This window comes from Myodes glareolus, chromosome 9, assembly GCF_982192425.1.
Source record: "Myodes glareolus chromosome 9, mMyoGla1.1, whole genome shotgun sequence".
Lineage (NCBI taxonomy): Eukaryota > Metazoa > Chordata > Mammalia > Rodentia > Cricetidae > Myodes > Myodes glareolus.
Genome location: NC_142034.1, coordinates 55,977,721 through 56,003,043, shown reverse-complemented (window position 1 = coordinate 56,003,043; position 25,323 = coordinate 55,977,721). Strand labels below are relative to the sequence as shown.

The 25,323-nt window shown below is 50.1% G+C and overlaps 1 protein-coding gene across 1 annotated transcript in view; it reads right to left on the bottom strand.

The window, feature by feature from the left end:
• The window catches only part of Ntn1 (netrin 1), a 178,839-nt gene that overhangs the window by 29,811 nt on the left and 123,705 nt on the right, over positions 1–25,323 (bottom strand). The window contains exons 4-5 of the mRNA XM_085695120.2: positions 16,190–16,339; positions 12,494–12,547 (exon numbers count right to left, since the gene is read on the bottom strand). Coding sequence (XP_085551246.1) covers positions 12,494–12,547; positions 16,190–16,339 — 204 coding nt within the window. The remainder of the gene's footprint in view (positions 1–12,493; positions 12,548–16,189; positions 16,340–25,323) is intronic.

Here is a 25,323-nt window from a genome sequence, read left to right as displayed (position 1 = left end):
AATATTTTAGGGGGAAAAAGGCATGCACATTAAACACAGACATCTTATCATCATTCTCTAAAGAAAACCATTCTGTGGAGAGATGGCTCAGTGGTTAAGAGGGCTTGCAACTATTCTGGAGGCCCTAATCTCAGCTCCTAGTACCAACCTCAGCTGTTAACTCCAGCCCCAAAGAATCCAGTGCCTTCTTCTGGCCTTTGCAAGTACTGCACTCACTGTGCATATACCTACACACACACACACACACACACACACACACACCACAAACACACACACAGTCATAAATAAAAAATTAAATTGAAAAAATACACAGTGTATGCATGGCACATGTGTCATGTTAGGCATAAGCACTCGAGATGAGTTAAAGTATATGGAAGAATGTAGGACAATTGCATGCAAACACTATTCTAGTTTATGAAAAGGACTTAAGCATCTGCAGATTCTGGTACCCCCGAGGCCCTGTGGAAACTCAGGGACCACTGGATCATCCCCTCTTATCTGCCATCTGTGCCGTTTGGAAACAGCGGCCCATCTGGAAGATCAGCATGCCACCTTGGACTTGAGGCTTCATTCGTTAAACAGCAAGGACCCAGCATGCTCTCAGCAATGCCATTTGGGCCACAGAAGGTGACATCAATGTCTGTGGACTTTGGTTAACAGTTTAAAAATGGAATTAGAACCATCCACTGTACTTGCATGCCTTTCTCACGTAGTACAACTTGAAGGGTCCCTGGAAGGCACGGTGCTGTCTACTCAGCACGGTAGCCCCGGTACCCGTGACAGAGCCTAAAAATGCACGGTGGATGAATGAATGGGCAGAAAAATGAATAAGTGGATAAGTGCACAACTTCCTCAGAATTCCCAAGGAATTTGGGGAATTGGTGAAGTGACAAGGGAAACATAAAAAAAAAACTACTCCCAAGCCTGGCTGAACAAGAAATCCCCCACTTTCAGCCTGTTGCCCAAACGAGGCCAAGAGAAGGATTCAGAGCACAGGCTCTGTCTTCCCTAAGCCTTTCCAAATTGCAGAAAAAGCCGCACCTGCCTCCGTCCGTCCGCCTGCGGCTGCTAATCCACTGTAACAGCTCTGTGCCCCCATTCTATCTCCCACTCGGCGGGCAGAGTTATCCCGTGTATTCGCCTTTAATAAGCTGAAGCTATTCGGGCCGCTGTATTCACTGGTATCTGCTCCCACCGGCCTGCCCCACGGGGTCTCCTTGTCAGATTTCCCAGTGAACAGGGGATTTTGTGTTCAGCAGGGAATACAAAGCTGTCCCAACAGGGATCCAGTTGGCTCTCTGCATACTTCTCCAGTGAGAGCCAACAGTGGACACAAACTGGAATTGCTGTCAACACCGAAAGGGGATTCAGATGAGCTGAGCCGGGCTCCCTGGGAAGCCATGAAAGAAGGGGATGGTCGTGGCTCTGGCGCATCACCTCTGCTGGCTGCCTAGTCAGCTTGGTTGGTTAAGCCAGCATTGATGAGGTCATGCCCTGGAACCCGGTGGCACCCTTGCTCAGTTTGCCTGTACCTCAAAAACCCAGGCAGCTGTCAGGCAGGAAGCACACTCCTGGCTAAGACTGGGCTAAACTGCTTCCTACATAGAAAAATGGTCTTGCTTTCTGATGCCAATTACGACAGCACCACAATGGCAGGTGGCCACAGATGGGCCAGAAGTCAGCACAGTGGTCCAGATGATTTATGTTCAAACTGTACGTGGTAACCAACCACTGTGTCATTCTCCATGTATGCTTACATATGGCCTGCATTACCCAGCACCCCTTGCTGTTAGGTATGGTCATGTGCCTGGGTTTTAACAAAAGAGACATGAAAACAAATGACACTGAACACTTCCAGGCTAAGCCTATAGAAGTCACCCATGGGCTTCCCAGAAGTGACTCTGTGGCCCCAGGGGATGGCAGAGCCATATGACGGACTCACTGCCAAGAGGAAACCATCCAACCAAGGACACCTGTGGATGACGGCTGTTGCGTGGGCAATCAATGACTGGACTGCAAGAAATGTTTGTTACTGCACATGCCTGACCAATGCAGGATCGTAAGAAGCTAAACGATTCCAGGTAAAGACAGCAGCAGCGGTGGTGTGCATGGCAGAGAGGAGGTGTGAGATTAGCAAGACCGAGTGACTAGCTAGCTGTAAGGAAGGCATGGGGACCCCAGAGAACAGCCAAGACTTTCTACAGCGGAGAACTGCCAGGGCGGGCAAAGAGAAACCCATACACGGTCCCTATCAAAACCTTCTAAGTTAGTGACTACCATTGCCCCTCAAAATCGGAGGGGTTCAGGACCCCTGACAGGGACCAAAAGCTGAGGACACTCAACTTCCTTAGACAGTAAGGTATAGTATATGCAGAGAACCTACCCACATCCTCCCACATACTCAACACCATCTCGGGCTTATAGTACCGGATACAATGAAGATGTTCAAGCTACTGTATTCTTCATGGAAAGATACAACGTTGGTGCAAGTTCAGCATAGATAAGGCTTTTTTTGTCTGTCTTGTTTTCTTTGAACTCTATGATTGGTTGAATCCATGGTCACAGAGGGTAGCAGATGCGGTGGGTGTCCTGCTCTCCCCTCCTTTCTGGACCAGCACACCCAGTTCCACAGGTTCTGGCTCACAGCCTTTTTTTCTGATGCATACTGCTTTGCCGGGCCATATCTAGGCAGTCACAAGCTTTGGTGTATCTAGTTCCAGTAGGGCGTCTAGAGCCAATCGCCAACTGATGCTGGCCAGTGTAATGTCCTGGCTTCTGCCTTTATCTAGAGCGTCTCCCCCGTGGCTTCCTACTTGGAGTCTCATCTAGTCTAGAAGCCATGTGTTCTCAACCCTACACTCTCTTGCCGTCCTTGCCTGGGAACACTCCTCAGTAAACCACCCCCACAACAACCCCCATCTTAGACCCCTGAGATTCTAGAGAGAGCCGAACTTAAGATACTTGACTCCAAATAACCTGAACAAATGGCTGGCTCCGTCAGGCCTCTGACACACACACACAGGAATAAAGACAGGCATGACATCCAGCAAAAAGGCAATGCTAGGTTTTTCTGCCCCCCCAAAGACACCTGGAGGCTTCTCTGTCTGGCGACGATGGAGACTCCCACGAAGCTTTAGAAGCTCAGTGGGCCTACCGACCCCAGTAGCCATGTCTGATGCCTGCCCCAGGATTTTGAGCTGAAGGGGTACTTAATGGGCCATATAGGCCAACTCCATGGCTCCTATAAGGCCTGGGGTCAGGGCTCTGGAGTGACTTGTAGGATCTTCTACCGGGCTGGGGCAAGTACTCTGCCAGATTCTTAAGGGTGGAATCCACGGCTCCACTGGCGGCTGTTATAATCACTAAGTCTGGGTGCTGTGGCATCTGATAGTATATCTAATCAAAGAAGCTGCCACGGGTGCTATGCTCCAGTCTCAGGATTGGAGGGGTTTTTATTCACTCATCCTACTTCACTGGCTGTTGGAGTTTTTAAGGGCAGCACTGACAGCAACATCCTAGCCCAGCAGGTACTCACTGGGAGTTTAGGGGTTCAAGGCAGAGGATGGGCTAGTACAGCCCAAGATGTCCTGTTGTCTTCCCTGCCTCGGTCAAGCTCTGAAGCCTGCACCCCACCCCCATAGCCTCTGCCAGTGAGATCTCTGGGATGTGGGACATGGGATGTGGCGCTAGGGTCCCCTCTTTCTTTCCCTGACACCTGTCATTTGCCCCATCATACATTCAATGCCAAATATTCTACCCCACTGGCTCCTCCAGCTTCCGAGCTCATCCCTTTGTCCTCTCCTCCACCTGCAATGGCCCAGAGACAGAACAATAGAACTTGCTTTGTGCTGCTTGGGGTGACAGGGACCCCTAGTGGGGACAGATGCTTTTTAGCCTTGCCTGCACCCAGCCTGCCCTCTGCCCTGCCCTCTGTGCAGACCCCTGAAGGGGAGAGCAAGGAGGGGGAGGGGAGAGGACCAGGGAAAGCAAAGAGAACAAGGAAGGTAGTGGACAGGGATGTAGGGGAGGGGGGAAGGGAGAGAGAAGGGCAAAGGGATGGAGGGACAGCAGGAAGGAGGACAGAGCAGAGAAGAATTAGAGGGGGAGCCAGAGGGAGGATAAAAGAGAAAATGACCCATCCGGGCACTCAAGAGCAGTCATGTCACATCACATTGCCACTTAGGGATTCCCCAGCAGTGACCTGTAGGTTTAATTCTACACAGTTCAACCTAATACAGAACGCATTCCATGATACCTATGGGATCAGTTTGGCCTCATGCCAGGGCAAGTCCCACTGGCTAGTGGAAGGCCCGTATTTCCTTGGCTCTATCTCTGGTTTCCTTCGCTGAGAATTCTGGCAGCTGTGCTGATGTCAAGACATCTGGGTTTAACCCAGTGTTGCTCAACCAGGGGCTGCTTTGTCCCGAGGGGACACCCAATTGTCGTCACTTGCCTGAGAAGCTTCATCCCTTCCAGTGTGGACAGCCCCACCACTACTACAAGCACCCTGGCCCGAAGTGAGTTTGCGCCGAGGGTGGAAACACTGGTATGAGACTGGGTTTGAGAACTTGCCTAGAATGTGAAGAACCCTGAGATCTACCCCCAGTACCTCAAAACCAAACCAAACCAAAAAACCTCCACCCAGGAATGATACCCTTTTGAAAAACAATGCTCACAGTCCTTCAGCTTCCATACCCTCTACACTCACCACAAAGACACAGGATGGTTCTGGGTATTTCTCTCTGAGGTGCTCCTGTGAGGGAAACTCAGAGTTCACACATCCACAAAGCCAGGGGCTGGCCTGAGTTCAGGGACACAGCATGGCCTCCTCCTCAAGGGCACATGGGTTCCCAGTGACAGCAAGGACCACACTGGAACGTTATTCACTTGGTGACACTCCCCATTCATCGTATCTCAGAAGCAGCCCAGGATCCTAAATGCAATGCTCAGTGGGCCGCATTATCGTGGGATGGCTTAGTGAATAAGTCACAAGTGACCCAGCTGCACAGCATACTGCGGGGACAACCAAGACATTCCTAAACACAGAATTTATTATAAGTCAAGACACTTATTTTTCAGAGGTGCGTTCTGAAATATTTAGGGATGGACTGTCATAAGGTCTAGATTTTTCTTTAAAGGCGTTTAGGTAAGGCTGAGGGTGTAGCCCAGGGGACGAGTACTTGCTTGGCATGCATGAGACCCTGGGTTTGATCCCAGGACTAAAAGTATTTTTTTTTAATTAAAAGAGGCTGACACACACACACAGCAGAACCAAATTATTAAGTATAGGCAACGAGCACGCTGCTATTAGCCATTCCTGCTACTTCAGTGAGATTTCTCAGAATAAAATGTTAACGAAGACTAGGGAGAGGGTAAAGGCATTGCCAAGGCTGAGGGCCTGAGTTCAATCCCCAGGACCCCCTGGTAGAAGGCAGTGCCAAGGTTAAGGGCCTGGGTTCAATCCCCGGGATCGCCTAGTAAAGGCACTGCCAAGCCTGAGGACCTGAGTTCAATCCCCGGGACCCCCTGGTAGAAGGAGGGCCCCAACTCCTGCAAACTGTCCTCCAACCTCCACACTCACACCATGGCAAATAATTAATGTAAAAAAAAAATGTTTAACGAGTTGAACCACATTAAGAAGAGATCTATGAATTTATAGTGAAACTTGAGACAACTTTTGAAAGATGAATTTTAGCATGGAAAAAAAAACAGAGCAGGCAAACAAACACAATCCCACAGAAATACCAGCTGGTTTAATGGCCCTGGGCTTTCTGACTCCTCGGTGCCATCCAAGAAGTGGGCTGTACGAGTGAGCAGTCCATCCAGGAAGCCAGGGCTCTCGGCGAATTTGCAGAGAACATGTAGGTTTGTTCTGTATAAATACACCAGGACTTCTGACAGCCTGGTGCTGTCGGCCTTGAGGGACGGAGGGTAACTCTTTGTTGTTGGGCTGTCCTACGCATGTGGGGTGTCTGGCAGCCTCCACCCATGAGATGCCTGTGGCTCCCTACCCCCGTTGTGACAATTGAAAATGTCTCCAGACAGTGCCAAATGTCCCCTGGGGAACAGAGAAGCCCCTGGTGGAGAAGCAGAGAAACACACAGACATAATGGAACGATTTTACCAAAATACTCTATAAACCCATCTACGTGCAATCCGCTGCAGAGGTCGCTCTGTCCCCGACAGCATACGGTAAGCATCCTTCCATTCATATATCCTACAAGCAAACCGCACCCTTGTTATTACAAGAATAACAGCCGGGTGCTTCGAGCTGGGTGTGTTGGTACACAGCTGCGGTCCCAGTGTCAGGATAAGGCAGACACAGGAGGACCACGCCAAGTTCAAGCCCCACCTGATCTATACAGAGTTGAGTTCTAGGCTAGCCAGATCTACACAGCAAAACCTGCCTCAAGAAACAGACATATAGGCTACTCCTTGTTGCTTACAAACAATGTGGCAATCGTCATCTTTGGCACCAAAGCCGATTAAACACCAGTTTCCTTAGGCAGAGGTGAGCCCATGGCTCATAGGCGTGTCTGAATAGGGTAACCAATATCTCTTCCTAAAAGGTACAAGTCACTCCCCCAATAGTAAGCTTGCAAGTGTCTCTCTCCAGCCCTTTCAACACTGAGGATTACTTTTTTTTTTTTTAATCTTCTAAATAGTGTCAAATCTCCCAAATCTGGTGGCTTGGGCCTGTAACCCAGCTTAAATCTCAAGGCCAGGCTGGACAATTTGGTGAGACCCTGTCTCAAACTAAAAAGGGGCTGGTGGCTGGAGATGACGCAGTGGTTAAGCATACTTGCTACTCTTATGGAGGACCAGGAAACCAGCGCCCACATGGTGACTATCAACCCCTGTCACTCCAGTCCCAGGGGTTCTAATGCCCTCCTCTGTTTTCAGCGGGTTCCTGCACTCTTGGTGCACATAAACTCACACAGAGTCACACACATGTGCATTAATAATTTTAAAAATTAAATCTTAAAGTTCTTTTAAAAACTGGCTAGAGAATAGCTTACTGAGAGTGCTTGCCTCATGTGTGCAAGGTCCTGGTTTCAATCCCCTTAGTTTCGTACTTATATACAAAGTACCAAATGTAGTAAGTTTTTAAGACGGTAAATACTCTTGCTAACATTGTCATGGTTACTAATAAGCCTAATACTTCCTGTACTCGTTGCCTTTTGTACAAGTTCTCCAAGTTTCTAGTTCACTTCAACTCAGTTTCATATTAGGCTCTCTTATTGAGTTCTAGGTGCTTTTTATTTATTAAGGATTTTTGACCTGTGGCCAGCCACACCACAATAGCTTTCTCAGCTTCGAGCTGGCCTTTTATTTTGCTTAAGAGAGATTTCTGAAGTAGAGGAGTTTTCCAATTATATCTACAAAATCTTTCCCTTTATGATCTGGGTTTTAGCGTCCTATCTAGGATGACTTCCTTGTCCTGAGATCCCATGGATGGATACTTTTAGAATATCACAGATTGACTAATTATTTGCTCTTTATCCCTCTGGTGACAGACTGCAGGAAGTGTGTTGGTAAGTAAGGAACCAGTTTTTCCAGCAGCATTTGCTGGCTGCCTCCCTCGTCCACAGCCACATTGCCCTGGTACCAAACCCTTCTTGGCCCCTCTCCATTCCTATGCCACACTCATTTAAACACCCTGCTTACAATATTTTGAAATGCCCAGTAGAGCTAATTACCCTCATTAGCCACCTTTAGTACAAATCTTGGCTCGTCATACTACACATAGTATTGAACTTTAGATCTTGCCCCAGCTCATGGAGACGGTGACCAGAATTATGCTAAATCTTGGGGTCACTTCTGGGAGAACAGGCACTTTGACAGTTTGAGTCTTGCTCCCCCTAGCACGGTATGAGCTTCCATTTCCTTCTGTTCTTCCCTGTCTGTCCAATTTTGACGATTTTAAAAAAAAATCACCCCATATTTTTATTGCTTCACTTATTTTTGCTCGGCATTCTGCTGCTAGTCTAATTAAAATTGTATTTATTACAAAGATGATATGTGCTCTGCCCCAACCCCACCCTCCTGGGCAGAAGAGCAGAAGGAAGTTGAGCACATCACCTCAACCCCCTCGCCCTGTGCTGGATTCTTGTCTGTTTTCTGTCCTGGGGAAGGAACCCAGGACCTTGTGCATACCAAGCAAACACCCTACCACTGTGCTTTATGCTCGGTCCTCTTTTTACTTTCTGACCTTGAGACAGAGGTCTCACTAATTTGTTCAAACAGGCTTTGACCTCGCTCTATAGACCAGGAGAGTCCTGAGTTTGTGATCCTCCTGCCTCAGGCTCCTGAGTCGCAGGATTACAGTCCTGTGCCTCCAAACCCAGCTGTTCTTGTGGTTTTATTAATTCCTGTTGGGGGCTTTCGCCTCTGAATCACCCGTGCTTGCGTTATAATCCCACCACAGCCTCTCGCAACAGGATTCTCAGGGTAAGTTACACAGAGAAAGAGATGGTAAAATCAGATCGGCAGGGCTCTTGGGATCTGAGCGCTCAGGCTGGCCCACGCTGCAAATCTCTATAAACTCATTTTCAAAATGCTGGAGAGTCTAGATACACACACACACCCTCCCCTCCCCTACTCCCACCCCGTCACATACCTGTTGGCACTGAGGGCAACATCCTTGAGCACACCAGCTATGCAGTCTTTGGGCTCTCCTGAAAGACTACTCGTGGACCTTAGACCATGCCTAGCATCCACAAGGAAGAAGAGCCTTGGAAATGGGGGGGGGGAGGGGGACAAAGGCTACTCTTCCTTGTTATGGGTTTCTCGGGCTCTGAAAGAAGGTCCATAGCCCAGGTGGGGTGGGGGTGGGGCTCACAGGGGCTCTTGACGCAGTCCTACTCAACCCTCAAGAAAATTCATTCACACGGGATATTCTGAAGCTAACTGCGAGAAGGATGGTCCAGCAAGGAAAGCAGTTCACTGTGCAAATGAGCCAAGGTGAGGCGTGTCTACCATCGTGGCCCACGTGCCTCGGGAAGGATTCCAGGTAAAGCTGACTGTCAGGGGCAGCAGGGGAGTAAGCAGGTGTTTCTACAGAAGAGGAAGCTCTAGCGGGAGCAAAAGGTCCTTCCTGCCCATGGGCACCAGGGTAGGAGCACTAGGCCCCACCCCTTCCTGTTTCAATGTGGGAGGAGAAGTTGACGTTGCGATAGCAGCAATACCCTCAGAGCCATCCAAACCTGAGCTCCTCCCGCGGACCCAAGTGTTCACAAAAGCAAACCACTGCAGGTCAAGAGCTGCCGAGAGCTGGCATGGGGCAGGTGCTTCTCTTGTAGCCACAGGAGTGGTGGGCCCTCTAACCAGTTACTAGATGTGTCCCAAACAGCCTTGGCCGTGACATCCCTTTTGCGTGGGGGCTTTCTATCTCCCTTCCTGGTCTTCTCTGCTCCAGACTCCTTAGTCCTTGCCACCTTGCCTGGGACAGTAAAGAACATTCTCCAAGGAAGCTGGCTCTTCAAGGGCTTGACTTCAGGGTGGAGTTTCATCCCTCGGCTTAGAGAATAAACTCATGACTTACTAATTCTCCTCTAGTATGTGGTTGTATGCAGAGTTTCCACAGGCGGCCTCACAAAGGGTCTTCACTCACTGTGGGCATGTGCAGGGCCCCCCACTTCCCAGGTGCCTCCCAGCCTCCAGCTCAATGTCTCAGCGAGCCAGCCAGGCTCTCTGTGGTAGGACATCCCAAAGGACAGCCCCAGAGCCTCAGCAAAGACTCCAGCTTTGCAGAGCCCACCAGGACAGGCTGCAGAGATTGAGCTGAGGTCCCAGGCATTGCTCCGAGCACCAAACCGGATTTCCCACTCCCTCTGCAAACAAAGCACTGGAGTGGTTCGCTTTTGGCCGTATTCGCGAAGGTTCTAAGTGAAGAAACCACAGTCACAAAATCCAAAGGAGTCAGAAAAGGTAATTAGCTAACCAGAGGCAGCTAAAAGGACTACCAGAGTTTAGGAGTGGGTATGGCTCAGAGGGGCCGGAGCGGAACACAGCCACAGCCTCAGGCTTGGTTCCCAGTGCCACAGCTGTTTAGACTCCTCTGTTAAAGCCGAGAGCCTTCAGATGCTTCACATGGGCTTCTTGTAGTCTGTGTAAATATCTCAGGAACGCCTCCACCCCCTCACCCCTTCAACTGCCCATTTCTATCAGAAGGTAAAAGGTAAAAAATCATGACAAGAAAAACCCAAAGTCAAGTTGCAAGGTCCAGAAAAACTTCCAGGAGACAACAGTCCATCCAAGTCTATCTTATCCTAAGGCAAGCTGTGTATCCTACCCCTGCACAACCCTGGGCAGCCCCAAAGCCCAGCCAGGTCTCCTCATGTGGATCATTGCCACTTTCGACTAGTCACATGACCGCCAAGTAGCAAGAATCAAATCTGGGGGCTGAAGAAATAAATGCCTCCGTGGTTAAAAGCGTTTTCTGCTCTTCCAGAGGACTGACGTTCAATGCCTACCCACATCAGGCAGTTCATAACCAACTCCAAAGGGTCCAATACCCTGTTCTGGACTCCAAGGACACCTGCGCATACCCACACACAGACATCTTAAAAAATCTTAAAAAAAAAAAAAAGAAGGAAGGAAGGAAGGAAGGCAGCAAGAAAGGAAGGAAGGAAGGGAAATTCTGGAGCTGAGGAAATGGCTCAGTGGCTACTTAGACTTCAGATACCCAGAACCATTTAAGCTGGACAGGCATGGCAGCTGCCTGTCGAGCCAGCCCTCAGGAGGTAGAGATGGGGGATGCCTAGAACAAGCTGGCTTGATAGACTTGCCAGCTTAGTTCAGCAAAAGACACTGCCTCAGAAAATAAAGTGGAACAATCTTTGTACACTGTAAATATGTATTACCCTCAATGGTTAATAAAGAACTGACTGGCCTATAGCTGGGCAACAGAGATTGGGCAGAAGAGCCAGACTAGGAAAATTCTGGAGAGAAGGGCAGAGTCTGAGGAGTCACCAGGAGACACAGAGGGGACAAGACATGCTGGAGGACAGGTAAAGCCACATGCCACATGGCAATACACAGATTAATAGCAACGGGTTCATTTAAGTTGTAAGAGCTAGTTGGTCATAAGTCTGAGCTATCAGCCGAGCATTTATAATTAATATTAAGCCTCTGTGTTGGTTATTTGAGAGCGACTGCTAGGAACAGAAAACTCCACCTGCAGAGAGCAATTTAGGAATATGTCTGTGGCCAACTTTGGGCCTCAGGCATGTGGTAACATGTGGTAATACATACATGTACATCTAAACACATACATATGAACATGCCAATACATGCACACATAAAAAATAATCTGATTTCCACTTTAACATCTTGCTTCAAAACTACTGTCCCCTAATTCTTGTTTTTAATTAATTGATGGTAGAAATTAAACCTGTGTGCTGAGCATGTGCTCAATTGAGCTACACCCTCAATCCCTGACTTTAATTTTAATTAAAAACAAAAAAACTCCTGTGTTTTAAAAAGAAGTACCCTTGTCCTCAGCAAGATAGAACAGTTTTTGCTTGTGTTTGTCGTTCCTTGGGCTGACAGAACGGGCTTGGAGCTTTCCTTCTCTTGTGATGCTGGGCAGCATCAGGGAGCTGTGCCCACCCACCCAAGCAGGCACAGCACTCATCCATTGTTCATAGCTCCGCCGGGCGAGGATGCACTGCTAAGGGCTGGATGTTTTATTTACTGCATTTTACAGTCTCACAATAATCTTATCAGGACATCATCCCATCTGACGGCAAGGAGCATCTACCTGGACACAGGGAAATACTACTGAAGTCCAGTTATCTGAACTCTCCCAAGTTAATGGTGCAGCCACATTAGATATGTGCTTTCTCAGTGACGGCAGAGGAGCAACTAGTGGTGGGACTGGGAACTCATGTCTGTGAAGCAGCCAGGGGCACACATCGTATCTCACGGCATCTGCACCAAGTCTGTAATGGGAACACAGTTGCGGTTGCTGTGGTGAGCGTATCACAGACACTGCTGCCAGCTGTGGCAGGGACCTACCTTTGTCACGAAGTGAAGGCTGCATCTTCAGGTACCAAGCGGATGTGAAAATGGAACTATCTTCCCATTTTGGGTCTCAGAGCTCCTGAATTCTGACCTTAAACCAATGCCCGGGAACTCCTTCCTCTGCAACCCCAGGAAGGAGAGGAGTCCTTGGCTCTAGTATTTCTGAGGACCTGGCAGCTTCTTAACCTCCGAGGGCGAGGAAGGGTTACACTTTCGGCTTTCAGGGTTCTTGGCCCTTGGCTCTGGTAAAACATCCTCTGCCTTTATTCTTGGGGGAGAACTATGACTAAGTGTCTGGCAGCTCCTTCTTCAGGACCGCTGAGGGGACCACGCACACGAAACCGAGCCCCCGACAGCGTGTGAGTGAGGCTCAGAAGGGGCTTGGCCTCTAGTCCCCACCCATGTTCTCACTCGTGTCCTACCACACAACCAATACAACAACCGAAACAGTAAAGGGATGCCTCACCTTCCGGCTCCTCCACACTGCTCGCTGCGGTGGTGGGTGGTGCTACAGGAATCTCTTCATGAGGTTCAGAAAGGGAGGAAGAAAAAAAAAGGTAAAAATGGCATTATTTTTGTTCTTGGAAAGAAAAGGGTCTCAGCACAGACTCCTCCCAACCTTCTAGCCTCCTTCCCCCGTGCCTATTCCACAACTCAGCTTGAAGGGACAAAACATCAGGGAGAAAAGGGGAGCTGACAGCAGGGTCCTGGGGATCCTGGGCATATCAGTGTGTTCCCCTGTCTTCACCGGGACGGGAAATCATGGGTCCCATCTGTTATTCCTTTGGAACACTTTAAGAACTAACCACGTCCACCCCAGCTACTTCTGACCTCGTCGCCATCTTGGCTTCTCTCTTTCCTGTCCGTCTCTTACCGTGTGTACATGTGTTTTCCTTCTCTCTCTATGTTTGTCAATGTCTCCCCTTCTTTAAGTAATAAATATTTAGCTTTATGTATAGCCTTATGTTCAATTACTCTGCTGTCCACTGCATCCGGCCGCCTGACTCTGCCGCTCGCCCAGGGACCCTGACTCCCCGACGCATGGCGCTGCCACCCTGGAGATCTTGCGGGGAACCACAGCCACTAGCAGCTGCTCCGCGAGCTGCCTGGGGCCATCCCATCATTATTATTTTTTAAAAAGAACAATACCATCTGTTAAGGAGGGTCAGGCGATCCACAGGGCTGATGCTATACCCAGGACCTGACACACATGTCCATCTCAGTCAGACTCCTCTCCGTCCTGTCCATCATGATATGACTACCTGGGCCTTGTTCAGCTATATTGTGAACTCACAGGTGGGAGGAAGGATCTAGAAGCAGTGATGATGTGTGAGAGGCTGGGGACCTGCCCTTGGGGAAGCTTCTCATGGAGCAGATGTGCCTGCAGCCTGGCTAAGGCCTCTCTTAGCTGGTAGATGGGATGTGACTGCAAGAGGCAGGGTTCCTAAAGGCATGGCCTTTGTGTTGAGTGTTCTCTTCTACCTGGAGTAGCAGCTCAACCCTGCCACTTCTTGGACCCATCCCTGTGCTCTGACAGGTGAAGAAGTTCAGACAGTCACCTTCACCAATTCAGCCACCAGCTGTCAAGAGTCTGGGCTTCCTCTTTCTAGATAAGACCAAACCATGAACCCAAAGTCCTTCTAGGACAGTGGTTCTCACTAACCTGTGGGTCGCGACCACTTTGGGGAATGAACTACCCTTTCCCAGAGTTTGCATAACAGATATTCCGCCTATCAGATATTTACATTACAATTCATAACAGTAGCAACGTTACACTTATGAAGCAGCAACGGAGTACTTTTATGGTTAGGGTCAGCACAACACGAGGAGCTGTATTAAAAGGCCGCAGCGTTAGGAAGGTTGAGAACCCTGCTCTAGGAGGAGCACACGACCACTGTGAGCGACCTCTGGTCCTTCTGTCCATAACCACCGTCTGAGTCTGTGGTCAGACATTCCTCTGACCTGGGGGTTCTAGACCCCTCAGACCTGAGGCTCAACCTGAGCTCTGTCTGGGTCTTTTAAAGGAACCATGCTTTGTACCTTTCAGAGGTAAAGACAGCAGAAACAGCCCACAGCAAGGGGTAGATTTACCCTCAGGGACTTGATTCACACACCTCTTTGGTGTCAGGTCACAGCAGCTCATTAGGAAGCTGGACGGAAGCCAGGCCCTTCCTTAGTCCTACAAAGTTACGCTGGTCCCAGCAGAAACTCTCTGGAAACAACGCCCAAATGGCCCAATCTAATGGTCTACAAAAGGGGATCACACCAATGGGACACACTGGCCACCCAAACGCAGTGTGTAAAGCGGGAATGTACACACACGGCCCATGGCTCCCTGACCTTGAGCCCTCCCTTTTCCAAAGCAAGTCAGAAAGTACAGAGCGTGTGAGCAGGCTGGTTTTGGAAGGTTGTTTCAGGGTGCTCTTTCCTGGGGATTTTGAAATGATAGTTCTTCCCATTCTGAGCGACCCGGCAGCTCCTTTCCCTCTTTAATAAGGAGGCTATGCAGTGGCAGAACACGTTTCCAGAGCCCAGATATACTTGGCTTCCTAAAGATGCTCGTCTCATACCTCGGCACGTGCAGAGAGAAGGGTTTCTACAGACCTTGAGAGTGGTGCTCGGATGTCATCTCCGAAGGATTTCTTTCCATCCCTTCCTTCAAATGCTGGGTGGGGGTGAACCCAAGGCCTGGGGCACACTAGGCATGTGCCCTTCCACTGAGTGACAGCCCGCCTAAGCACCCTTCCCTTCTTCTGTACCCCGGGAGGACAGCAGGATCCAGTCCCTCAGGCTAGCACTGGGTCATCTGCTGTCTGTGGACCTGCAGGGACACCCTGACAGGGGCTCTCAATTCAGAGACTAGTCAGAATCACCACTGGAACTGAGAGAGCTGACCTGCTCTGGAAGCAGAGGCTACATGGAGTGGGACAGGTGGGACAGGTGAGATGCGCGCTGTCTAAGGGTCCCACCTGTTTGGAGCAGGGATGACAATGGCAACTGTGGGGAACATCCTAGGACTTGGTAGTGGTTCCCGGCATAAAGAGACTCCAGGCACCAGCCCCAAGGCTCTCGGGCCCGTTCTGAATTCCCATCACTAATCAGTCCCTGGAGCCCACTGAGGAACTCTGAAATCCTCAGAAGTCGAGACTGACTGACTTCTGAAAGGGACCAAGTAGTAAATATTTCAGGCTCTGTAGGTAATATCCGCTGCAGCTGTGCCGTTCCACGTGAGCAGCTGCAGACAGCGTGTCTTCTTCATTTCCTTCTTCTCTTTTTAAATACAGGGTCTCACTAGGTAGCCCAGGCACTCTTCTTGCCTCTGCCTCCCAAGTGCTGAGATTACAAGCTCACACCACCATGTCCAGTGACTTTGCATGGTTTTTAATCGTGTCTTTAAACAGTATTGTTTAAATCATTAAGAAGGTTCAAGGCACTGTGCCATTCAAAAGCAGCCAGCAGCCAGTTCCCTGGGTGGAGCGCGCCAAGCCCACTCCCTAGAGAATCCACTTGGTTCCCTGGACTCTGGTATGTTTGCTGTGACTCTCTCCTGCTCCTGTGCTTCAGCCGTCCCTTCTTGGCTTGGCCAGCCCTAGCCAAGGAATCACCAGGATAAGGCTAGGCCTCTCTGAGTTAGGCTTCACTTGCCAGCAAGAGCTGTCCGTGGTTACAGCAGCATAACTTACTAGATGTGAAATACAGAGACCCTTCAGAGCCAAGATCAGGATGGCCCACCTTCTCCCTGAAATGCTTCTCTGGGACCCCCACTCCAGTGATCTATTAATCCTTCATAGGGACCACAGGGGGCATGAACAAGAACCTGGATAACTTCTGCTCTCTTCTGAATCTGCAGCTGTGGCAGGCCCCTATCCCCACAGGGTCTGGGGTCAAAATGCCATGTAGGAGTGGGGCCCATACTGGAGTCTTGCTGCCCCCTGGAGCCGGTGACTCTGTGTTTGTCAGTACCGAGGGCTATGGACAGGTTGGCTCTAATGTACATAGCCACTTCTGAAGGAACTTACAGGCCTGGAGTCTCTCAGAGGATCTCACTGAGCACCGGTGAATGAAGAGATGCCCACTGATGACGGCTAAACCCACTGGACATCAGCAACCAGCCCCCACAGGGTCCCCCACCCAAGCAGAGGGGAAAAGGAAATACACATACTGATGCAGGGGGCGATGGGGGAGCGGCTCTGCTGGTAGCCTTTGGCACAGCGGTTGCAAGTGATGCCTGTCACGCCGTCCTTGCAGGGACACTGGCCAGTGGTTTGATTGCAGGTCTTGCCAGCAGCACCCACAGGGTGGCAATCACAGGCTGCGAAGAACACAAGACAGAAGGGTCAGAGAGGCAGTTAGTGCCCTTTCCCGCCCAAGGGTGTCCCATGACCCTACCCCAGAGAAAAAGAATGGAAAACGATGGACAGGTGGGCCTAACCAAGCCCACACATGTTCCACAAGTTCTGAGGTGGACTGCCTACCTACCAAGAAATGGGAAACCAAAATCAAAATGGACCTACTTCAAAGGATTGCTTGAGAAACAGGAGAGGGGAGCCGGGGAACACCTTCAGAGCCCAGGAAGAGGGCTGGTACTCAAATACGATGTCAAGGGATGGAGGTAGGGGATGCTGGAGGGTAGAGGTACTGACTTCTCCCCCAGATTTCTCTGTGGATTCCCTGGGTGGAGTAGTGTCTTTAGCTGATGAAGTTCAGGGATGCTGGCCGGAGGGAGGCAAAGAAGGAGGCACCTAGGATGCTACCCCTACTTGCTCAGCAGCCAGATACCCAGAACACAGACTTCTGGGTCACAACAATGCTTTATCTTTAAAAACCCTAGCTAAATGGATAACTGGTGAACTGACGAACCACCCAGGACCCTCCCAAGAATAGAACAATCAAGCTGGGAATGAAGCAAGGCCAACTGTTTTCAGGTCAGAGGTCACTGTGTGAACCTTATGACCCCACCCCTCCTGGTTTTGAAGAGTGAGCCGTTGGGTGGCCCCACATCCAACTGCATTTGGAAGCTCTCCCACAGTGTTCCAGCAATGATGCAGCCAGAACTTTGAGGGGAGATCTCTGCCACCACCACAAGGCTTTAAAAATATCAACCCCCCACACACACTGGCAGGCGGAGGTCCCCAAGGTTCTGCCCACCTGTGCCCGAGCAGTGGCCTCGCTGGTGAAGGGATGGGGGTAAAGGAGGCCATGTTGTGCCTGTCCCTGCTGCAGGAGCCCAGGAGGGCAGTGTGAGCCAGTAATGCATTCTGCAGCCATCTCAATTCATGCCATATGCTGTTGTGTTTCTGTCCCCAAAGAGGACAAAAATATCTAGGAAAATAAATGAGAACTGAGATTCCAAAAGAGCTAATGTAAAAATTCCCTCCTCAATGGGCCCTAAAACAGGCAGCCTCTCCTCTCCCTAGGCCTCCAGCCTGGGAGTGCAGTGAGGAGCATCCGGGAGATGGGGGAGAAATGTGTGCCTTAGAGCCAGCTTGTCCATAGCGCGCAGGAAGGAGAACAATGTGAGCAGATGTTGGTGCCAGTGGTGTCAGGACACGCAAAAAAAAAAAAAAACAAAAAAAAACCACAAACCACTTCTGGAAGCACTAGGATGAGGAAGGGCCTGGGTTTGACAGGATGGAGGACTGAAGGGGCCTGGTGGGCCAGCGGCTTGCTGGCTCCCATGACACAGGATCCCTGAGAAGCACCGGACCGGACCGTTCCCACCTTGCTCCTTTCTTAGACTTGACTCTGAAATGTTCCTCGTAGCTCCCCCATGTTTAGAGCATTTGGAGTGTGGCTTGTGGTGCAATTCTGGTGAAAGTAGGTCAGCAGGGGTGGGCCTCTGGTGGCTCTATCTGCCCGGCTCCAGCCTTCTCTGCTACTCCCCCCCCCCAGCTCGTCCCACATAAACAGGCTTCTCAAGCTCAAGCGTGCCATGCATGGAGCTGTCACCTCTGTCATCCTGGACGAAAGCCCTCTGAGGTTGTGAGCCAAACTTAGCCTGTCTTCCCTCAAACTGCTTCCGTCACTGCCAGGAGACAAGTAACGAAGATGCCATTGTAGCTGGGGAAATGCCTCTGCTGAGATGCCGTCTTCATCAGTGTACCCTGAACTCAAGTCTGCACCCTTTTTTAAAGTTAGCAGTAAGAAAGGATGATCTAATCCTGATGGCCTGTGGGAAGGATGACCGTGAGGAAGGGATTTGACCTTGCCCTGCAGCAGGAAAGGTGAGTGATACAGGCGCACGGTTGGCCATGTGAAAGTTGAGGGCCACAGCACAGGATCTCACAGTCCTGAGCCACGGGTGTGGGTTTGGGCATTGTCATGTGGGGACACCAGGTTCTTGTGTCAGCTGACCTCTCTTGGCCTGCTCTGCAAGCACACTGGCAATCCTTAAAGTCATACCTTAGATGCCAGTAGAATACAACCGTGTGCCAGTAACTCCTGGATCCTTAGAAGGTTGCAAAAGGTCATTTGGTCACTGAAGATTCCAAACCATGTCACACCTAGGCACCAGCTCTGGCCCAAAGTGTCTTCGTCTTGGCAGGAGCCCATCCAGCGCAAACTCCAGGGGTGGAGGAGCACTGAAAACTATGCGTTAAGCTCTGCAAAGCTGGTGACCTCAGCTGTCTTAGCTGGCCCACTGCTGGGAAGGGTGGGGACCGGAAGAAGTCTGCTGCAGCAGAGGAGAGCCATTCTTAGCATGTATTCTGTATGGTCAGCTCATCCTAACGGTTCATCCTTAGAAGAGATGTAAGCTAATGCTTGCTGCTGGCTTTCCAAATCTTTCTCCCAAGATTCCATAGGAAGACAAACCCATGCCTCTGGTCTAACTGGGGCAGCAGTATGTAGCACACTTCCATACTAACAAGTCATTATCTATGCATGGAAGTCTTTAAAAGGTCACATCCAGGCCACTGTGACCATCACCAGGCTGCATCATGCCACCAACAGAGCATCTTCCAGCAGAGGTGTACTCATCAAGACTCCCATAGACACAGCAACATCCACTCAGTCCCCACAACAACCCTATGGAAACAGTATGGCTGCGGAAGGACAAGGGAACAGGCTGGTGAGGAGCCACAACAGAAAGGAGACATAGGAAGGATCCGCAGCCCTGAGGAGAGAGAAGAGCAGACCCATCACCCTCAGGACCCCCTCTCTATGTCTGTTTCTTCCATGGGGAAATTAACTCTGCTCTGTTGCAATCACTGTGAGGTAGGTCTGCTGTTACTTGAAGCCAAATGCAACCCGGATGGAGCCCCACCCAGCACTTGTTCACTGGGCCAATTCCCAGGCGAAGGGCCCCCAGTAAAGCCTTTCCCCATCGACACGGGAAGTAGGGTGGCTCAAATCACACCTTCTGAGCAAAGAAGGTGGGTGTTCAGTGTGATAAGAAAAGCCAATGCAGGGCAGTGCCCTTGTGGTAAGGTCCCCTACAGTGGTGTGACGGCTAGCTATTCTTAGCTAGCTATTCTTAGCTGTCTGCTGACTACACCTGGGATTAACTAAAATCCAAGCGGCTGGGCACACTTGTGAGGGATTGTTCTTTTCTTATTAAATTATTTAAAGTGGGAAGGCCCTCTTCTAATCCAGTTCTTTGAGGTGGGAAGATCCACCTTTAATCTGGGCCACACCCCTTGTGGTGGCAGTTTATTCAAAGGACACAGAGAAAGGAAGCCAGCTCTCTCTTTGCCGACTTGGCCCCACTCTCACCGGCAAGTCCATTCCTCACCAGCATTAGAGCCTACTTGTTCGGGATTCTGGAGTGTACATCCATTCTATAAGTTCTGTTCCTCTGGAGAGCCCTGGATAATACAAGTGTGAAAAACAGAATCCCGACAGCCTTTGTCAAAGAGAGTGGGAGCCAGGGAAGCCTCAGGCAGGGCCCAGCCCTAGGAAGAGAAAGCCAGAGGCTCCTGCTGTAGTCCCTTAGCCTGTAAACCACAGACACATGGACACGCTCATGGGAGCATACACACATAATACATATGCACCCACACTGGCCAGCTCACAGCAGGATAATTAAGTGGTGAATGAGGCAAGCGGGGGCCTTTTACGTTGTAGGGGCTCCATCGAGGGGATCACCAGAGAGCTTCCCTAACGCTGAGAACAGGGCCCAGGCTGGAATACCCTCTGCCACAGGAAGCCCTCCTGGTGACTTCCCTTTTCCTGGAAGCCAGCCATGACTCTTAGAGGGAAGACAATCCATACAGGTCACCAAGCTGCACGGGGCAGGCAGCACCTGCCCATGGGAAACAGGCTACCAGAGGTTTTTCCATGAAGAGAGAATGTGAGGCCAGAAGGAAGTGCAGGTCCCTGAGAACATGGCAGGGTCAGGTTTCCCACGAGTGTGGCTGGCTGCAGAGAACCCAGGCTGTGTTTGTGCTGGATCACCAGTCAGGGACAGACTGTTCAAGAGAACCGAGTGGTTTCGGACAGATGACAGAGGACCCTGGCCTGTCACTGCCACTGAATTTGTGCCTCCCTCTCCCTGGATTGCAGGTGGCTTCTCTCTAAGGACAGAGGTCTATACTCCTCTAAAAGTTTTGTCTCCATGAGTCCAGAGTGTGAACTTTAACCCCATGGCTGCTGTTCACCACAGTGTCCTGGGTCAGGGCACAGGAAGGGGCTTGTGTTGCAGGGTGCCTTGCTCAAACACTCACTAGTACTGTGCCTGGACCTTATCAATGGAGGGGCTTCTAGAAACTCTGGTATAGCGGGCCTGGAGGTGGCTGGTGCTTACCACTGGCTTCCTACACCCAGGTATGACCCTTACCTTCCAACTGTGTGAGCATAAACAGAGGTCTGACCCTTCCAGCAGCTCACAGGGCCAGATGGAAACCTTCCGGGGCTCCTATGGGAAATGTGGCTACTTTTCCTGAGCACCCTGGCTCCAGGGACTGAGATCAAGTGGGACCTGCAAGAGGCAGCAATCTAGAACACAGGCTCGTAGGAACGGTGTGGTTCAGCACTGGTCCCTTTGAAACCGGAGACAGAACAAGCAGAGCCTCAGCCCTCAATCTAGATGCCATCTGGCTGTCCTCTAGGCTTTCAGGAGCCCTGAAAACTTACTGCCTTGGCCTCATGTGAAGGATGGACTCACATGTCAGGCCCCCAGGACGCATACCCCGAAGTCCTATTCCTACATGTGACATATGGATTCTTTAGAGGCAATTAGGTAAAAATAGGTCATTGGGGTAGGTTTTAATCAATGACCGATGTCCTTCCCCAAAATGGGGATGAGGCACAAGATGGCTACAGAGGAAAGGCCATGTGAGCACACAGGATAAAGGGCACCATCTGCAAGCCCAGGAGAAAGGCCTGCAGCAGATCCCTCCCTCCTGGCCCGCAGAAAGAATCTGTCCAGCTGGTACCTTGACCTTGAATTTCCAGCCTCCAGAATCAGCAGGGATTAACTATCTGCTGTCTGAGTCAGCAGGTGCACCGTGCTTTTTTCTGGCACTCCAAGCTAGTGTACCTGCGCTAGACCCCAGACAAGGCACCTTTTTCCTAGGGGCTCTCCCGGGCCCCCAAAGAAGGTTGTGGAGAAACCAAGAGAAGAAACAGGCAAGAGACAGCCAAGGTTGCCTGGGCATCTGCAATGGATGGAGCCTAATGTGAAAGCAGGACAGGAGCCGAGCAGAGCACAAACCAGGGATGGGGACTGAATGGCAAGAACAGGTTAGAGGTAGCTCGTAATGATTCCAGAGCTGCCAAGGAGACAGGATCAAAAAGACCCTGGAACAGGGTCCTAAGTTCTTAGTCCATTCTCGGTTGCTGTTAAACACCCTGAAAGCACACACATTTAGCGCCAGAATTTAGGAAGCTGTGACAGGAAAGTCAGGAGCCTGAGGTCAACGTTGTTTCAGAAAGCACAGAAAGAATGAAGAGGAAAGAAAAAAGAAAAGGTATATCCAAGTCTTTGTTTTAAAGACTAAAAGTCGAAGATTGGTGGCCCCATCTGTTTTGGCTTCCAGGTAAAGGAACACTTGGTTAGACCACAGCATGGTGGAGAGGAAGGAAGGGGAACAGCTTTATGTACAGACAAGGAGCCAGAGAAACCAAGAAAGCCAGGTTTACCCCGTGTTTCCCAGTTTGTTAGTGCTGAACTGAACCCAGGGCTGAGCTGTGTAGCCCTCACTCTCCACTGCCACAAGAAGCAAAGTCACATGAGACCGACATTAATCCTCTCCCAGGAGGATGGCCCTGCTGCTAACATGATCATCTTTTAATAGGCCCCACCTCTTTTTTTAAAAAAATAATTGTTTTTATTTATTTATTTATGTGTATGTGCACTATATGCATGCAGGTGCCTGCAGAAGCCAAAGGAGGTCATGTCCCCTGAAAATGGAGTTACAGGCAGTTGCAAACTGCCTGCTGTAGGCGCTGGAAACAAATCCTCTAGGAGAGCGACAAGAGCTCTTAACCACTGAGCCAGTTCTCCAGTCCGAGGGCCCCACCTATTAAAAGTGCCACACCTCCAGGCCAGGAGATGGTGGATGGTGGCTCTGAATTCAAGTCCAGCCTAGTCTAAAAGGAAATCCAGGCCAGGGCTATACAGAGAAGCCTTATCTTGAAAAATAAAAACAAAACAAAAAAGTTCCACTCCTCCTAACATTGCTACGCCGGGGATCAAGCTTCCCACACTGAACCTCTGGGCAGACACACCCAAACTACAGCTCTAAGGAAGGAGTCTTCTCCATCGCTGCTGTAATTTGCACAGGGTAAATTCATTCCTTTTGGTTGTACACGTCCACAGACTTTTATCACAGATGCAGGTTCCTCTGATCACCGTGCTCGCTCAGGAATTCCTTCCTCCACAGTCAGCCTCCGCTCCTTCTAGTTTCACCTTTTGCAAAATGTCTTATCCCGGAATTAGACGGTATTTACGATGTCTACAGCTTGGGCAAATGGGATTGCCAGCAGGCCCCCTGGTGAGCCCAGCCTTTCTCACTTAACCATGCATTTGCAGTTTGTCTGTGGCGGCACAAGAATCAGTTCGTTTTTCACTAATGCTGGGCCGTCTTCTTCAGTGGGCATCTGTCCACTTTGTCCACGCAGACACTGACACGCCCTCAGGTTTTGTCTCTAGTTTGGGACAATAACAAATAAGAACACTAAAGATTTTGTTTTGTTTTGTTTTTTGGGTTGGTTTTTTTTTTCTTTTGGACTTACATTTTCATTTCTTGTGGAGAAATACCTGTGAGCAGGATCCTAATGTTATGACAGATACGGGTGTCACTTGGCAGGGACGTGCTGGGCTATTTTCCCGAGCAGCTATGCCACATGGAACTCCCACCAACAGTGTACTCTATTCCCACCAGCAGGCCCTTGTCCTGGCCAAGCATATGGAATTGTTAAGTGGCTAATATTTTTTTATTTTCAATGAGAGGGATCTCATTGTGATTTTAATTTGCATTTCCCCAACGTCAGCTAATGTTTCTTGAGTTTATGTGCCATCTGTCCATCCTTGAGAAAGTGTCTGTTCAAATATTTTGCCCGTTTTTAATTGGATCATTTGCCTTCTTGTTATTGAGCTTTTTGAGAGTTCCGTCCACCCTGGAATGGCATCCACGGTGGGATCTGGACCACGTGAGTGCTGTCTCTCCACTGTGGACCACGTGAGTGCTGTCCCTCCACTGTGGCTTATCTTTTAGAAGGAGCTTCTGTAAATGCAAGCAGAGCGCTCGTGACTCTTGCCCTTGGTCTTACAATGGCCTCTCATACTTTGGGGACAGGACCTGCCTCCTCTCTAGGTGCCAGCAAGACGGCCCTGCCCTGCACTCTCTTCCTTCCCTTCAGACCAAGCGCCTCCCAAGCCCTCTGTCGTTTCATGACATGGTGCTTTCTCCTCACATCCCAGGTCTCCTCTCAAATGTCCCATCCTCAGGGACTTCTTGGTGACGTTCTCTTCCAGTTCTTCATTTCTCCCACGGACCTCGCCTCATTCCATAATTAGCTTCTTTTACTCTTTTCCATTCTTGCCGACCTCCCACCAGTAGGAAGTCCCACAGAACAGCCAGGCCCTCGACAAACACTTGTAGACTCAACGGACAAATGATCTCACTGTCAGACAGCAACGTGAGTCAGGGCCCAATCTGCTGCCTTCTCCTCTGGGGAGAGATCATTTCATCTGTCCTGTGCATCTGGAGGGAAGAATGAGGCAGAGAGGGAATGCCAATCCTTCACACCCTGGGTTACGACAAACGCAAAAGCCACACTCTCCGGGTGCTAATGGGGCATGGGGAGCTGACTGTGGATATCCACAGATAATCCCCAGCCTTCACTTCAGCTGTCTGTGTCAACCTCCTCCAAGCCAGGTCTTCCTCTCCCACAACAGTTGCTAACAAGGCAAGGAAGAATAAAAGTTTTAGGTTGCATGGCCTTGCCTTTCCTCTGACACTTCAGATCAAGGTGTAGACAGCAGGAAGTGCAGGGGGAGGGGAGCCCATAATTCTAAACTGGATTATGTGAGCCGCTGTGATCTAGTGAACTGTAGTCTCCCTGCACCTGTTCTACAGTTGAGGAGGAAAGACCCATGTCCTTAGCGTGTTCCCAGAGTGCCACAGTTGCTGCAAGTTGTACACATGGGCTTGGACTGGGAAGGACCTGAGAACTTGGTCCCGCCTAAGCACCTGACCTAGCACAGGTGCAGTGGGATGGGGAGGCAGCCCTTCGATGCAGCCTAGTCTTGTGAGTGGCGCTTTCGGAACCATTTTTGGCTGTATACAACTGTCCCCCCCTCCCCTTTGCGCTGAGCCTCCACAAGCAGCTGCTGGGCACATCTCCACCACTCGACTCATTCATCATTTCTGCTTCTAAAGCATGTAAATCCTTTATGGACAGTGTATGGCAGTACTGGGGCAAACCCCTAGGCCCCTGTCCTGTGGAATCAGCCACAGAATCTAACAGGCGCTGAGTCCTTTGAGTGACGCCGGTTACCAAGTGCTACATAAGAGCTAAGTAAGTCTAAATGGACAGGACGTGCCCGTCAAGTTACCACGTAAGTAATTCTATCTATACCCACGAGTCAGTCAGCTTTGGTCAGAGAAAACCTTTTTTGCAGTTGGTAGGAAGAGCTGCAGAGACTCGTATCTGGTCTAAGAGCTGAGAGTAAGGACTGTTACATTCTCAGACATGAATGGGATTTCTCTACCACCCTTTCCATGACTCAGGGATCACCATCACAGATGGGGCAGAAAGAATCCATGAGCTGGAGGACGGAGCACAGTGAGATAGAACCCTGTCTTTGGAACGTGGCATTGCTATTGCACTTTTGATTTCACAGCAGTCATT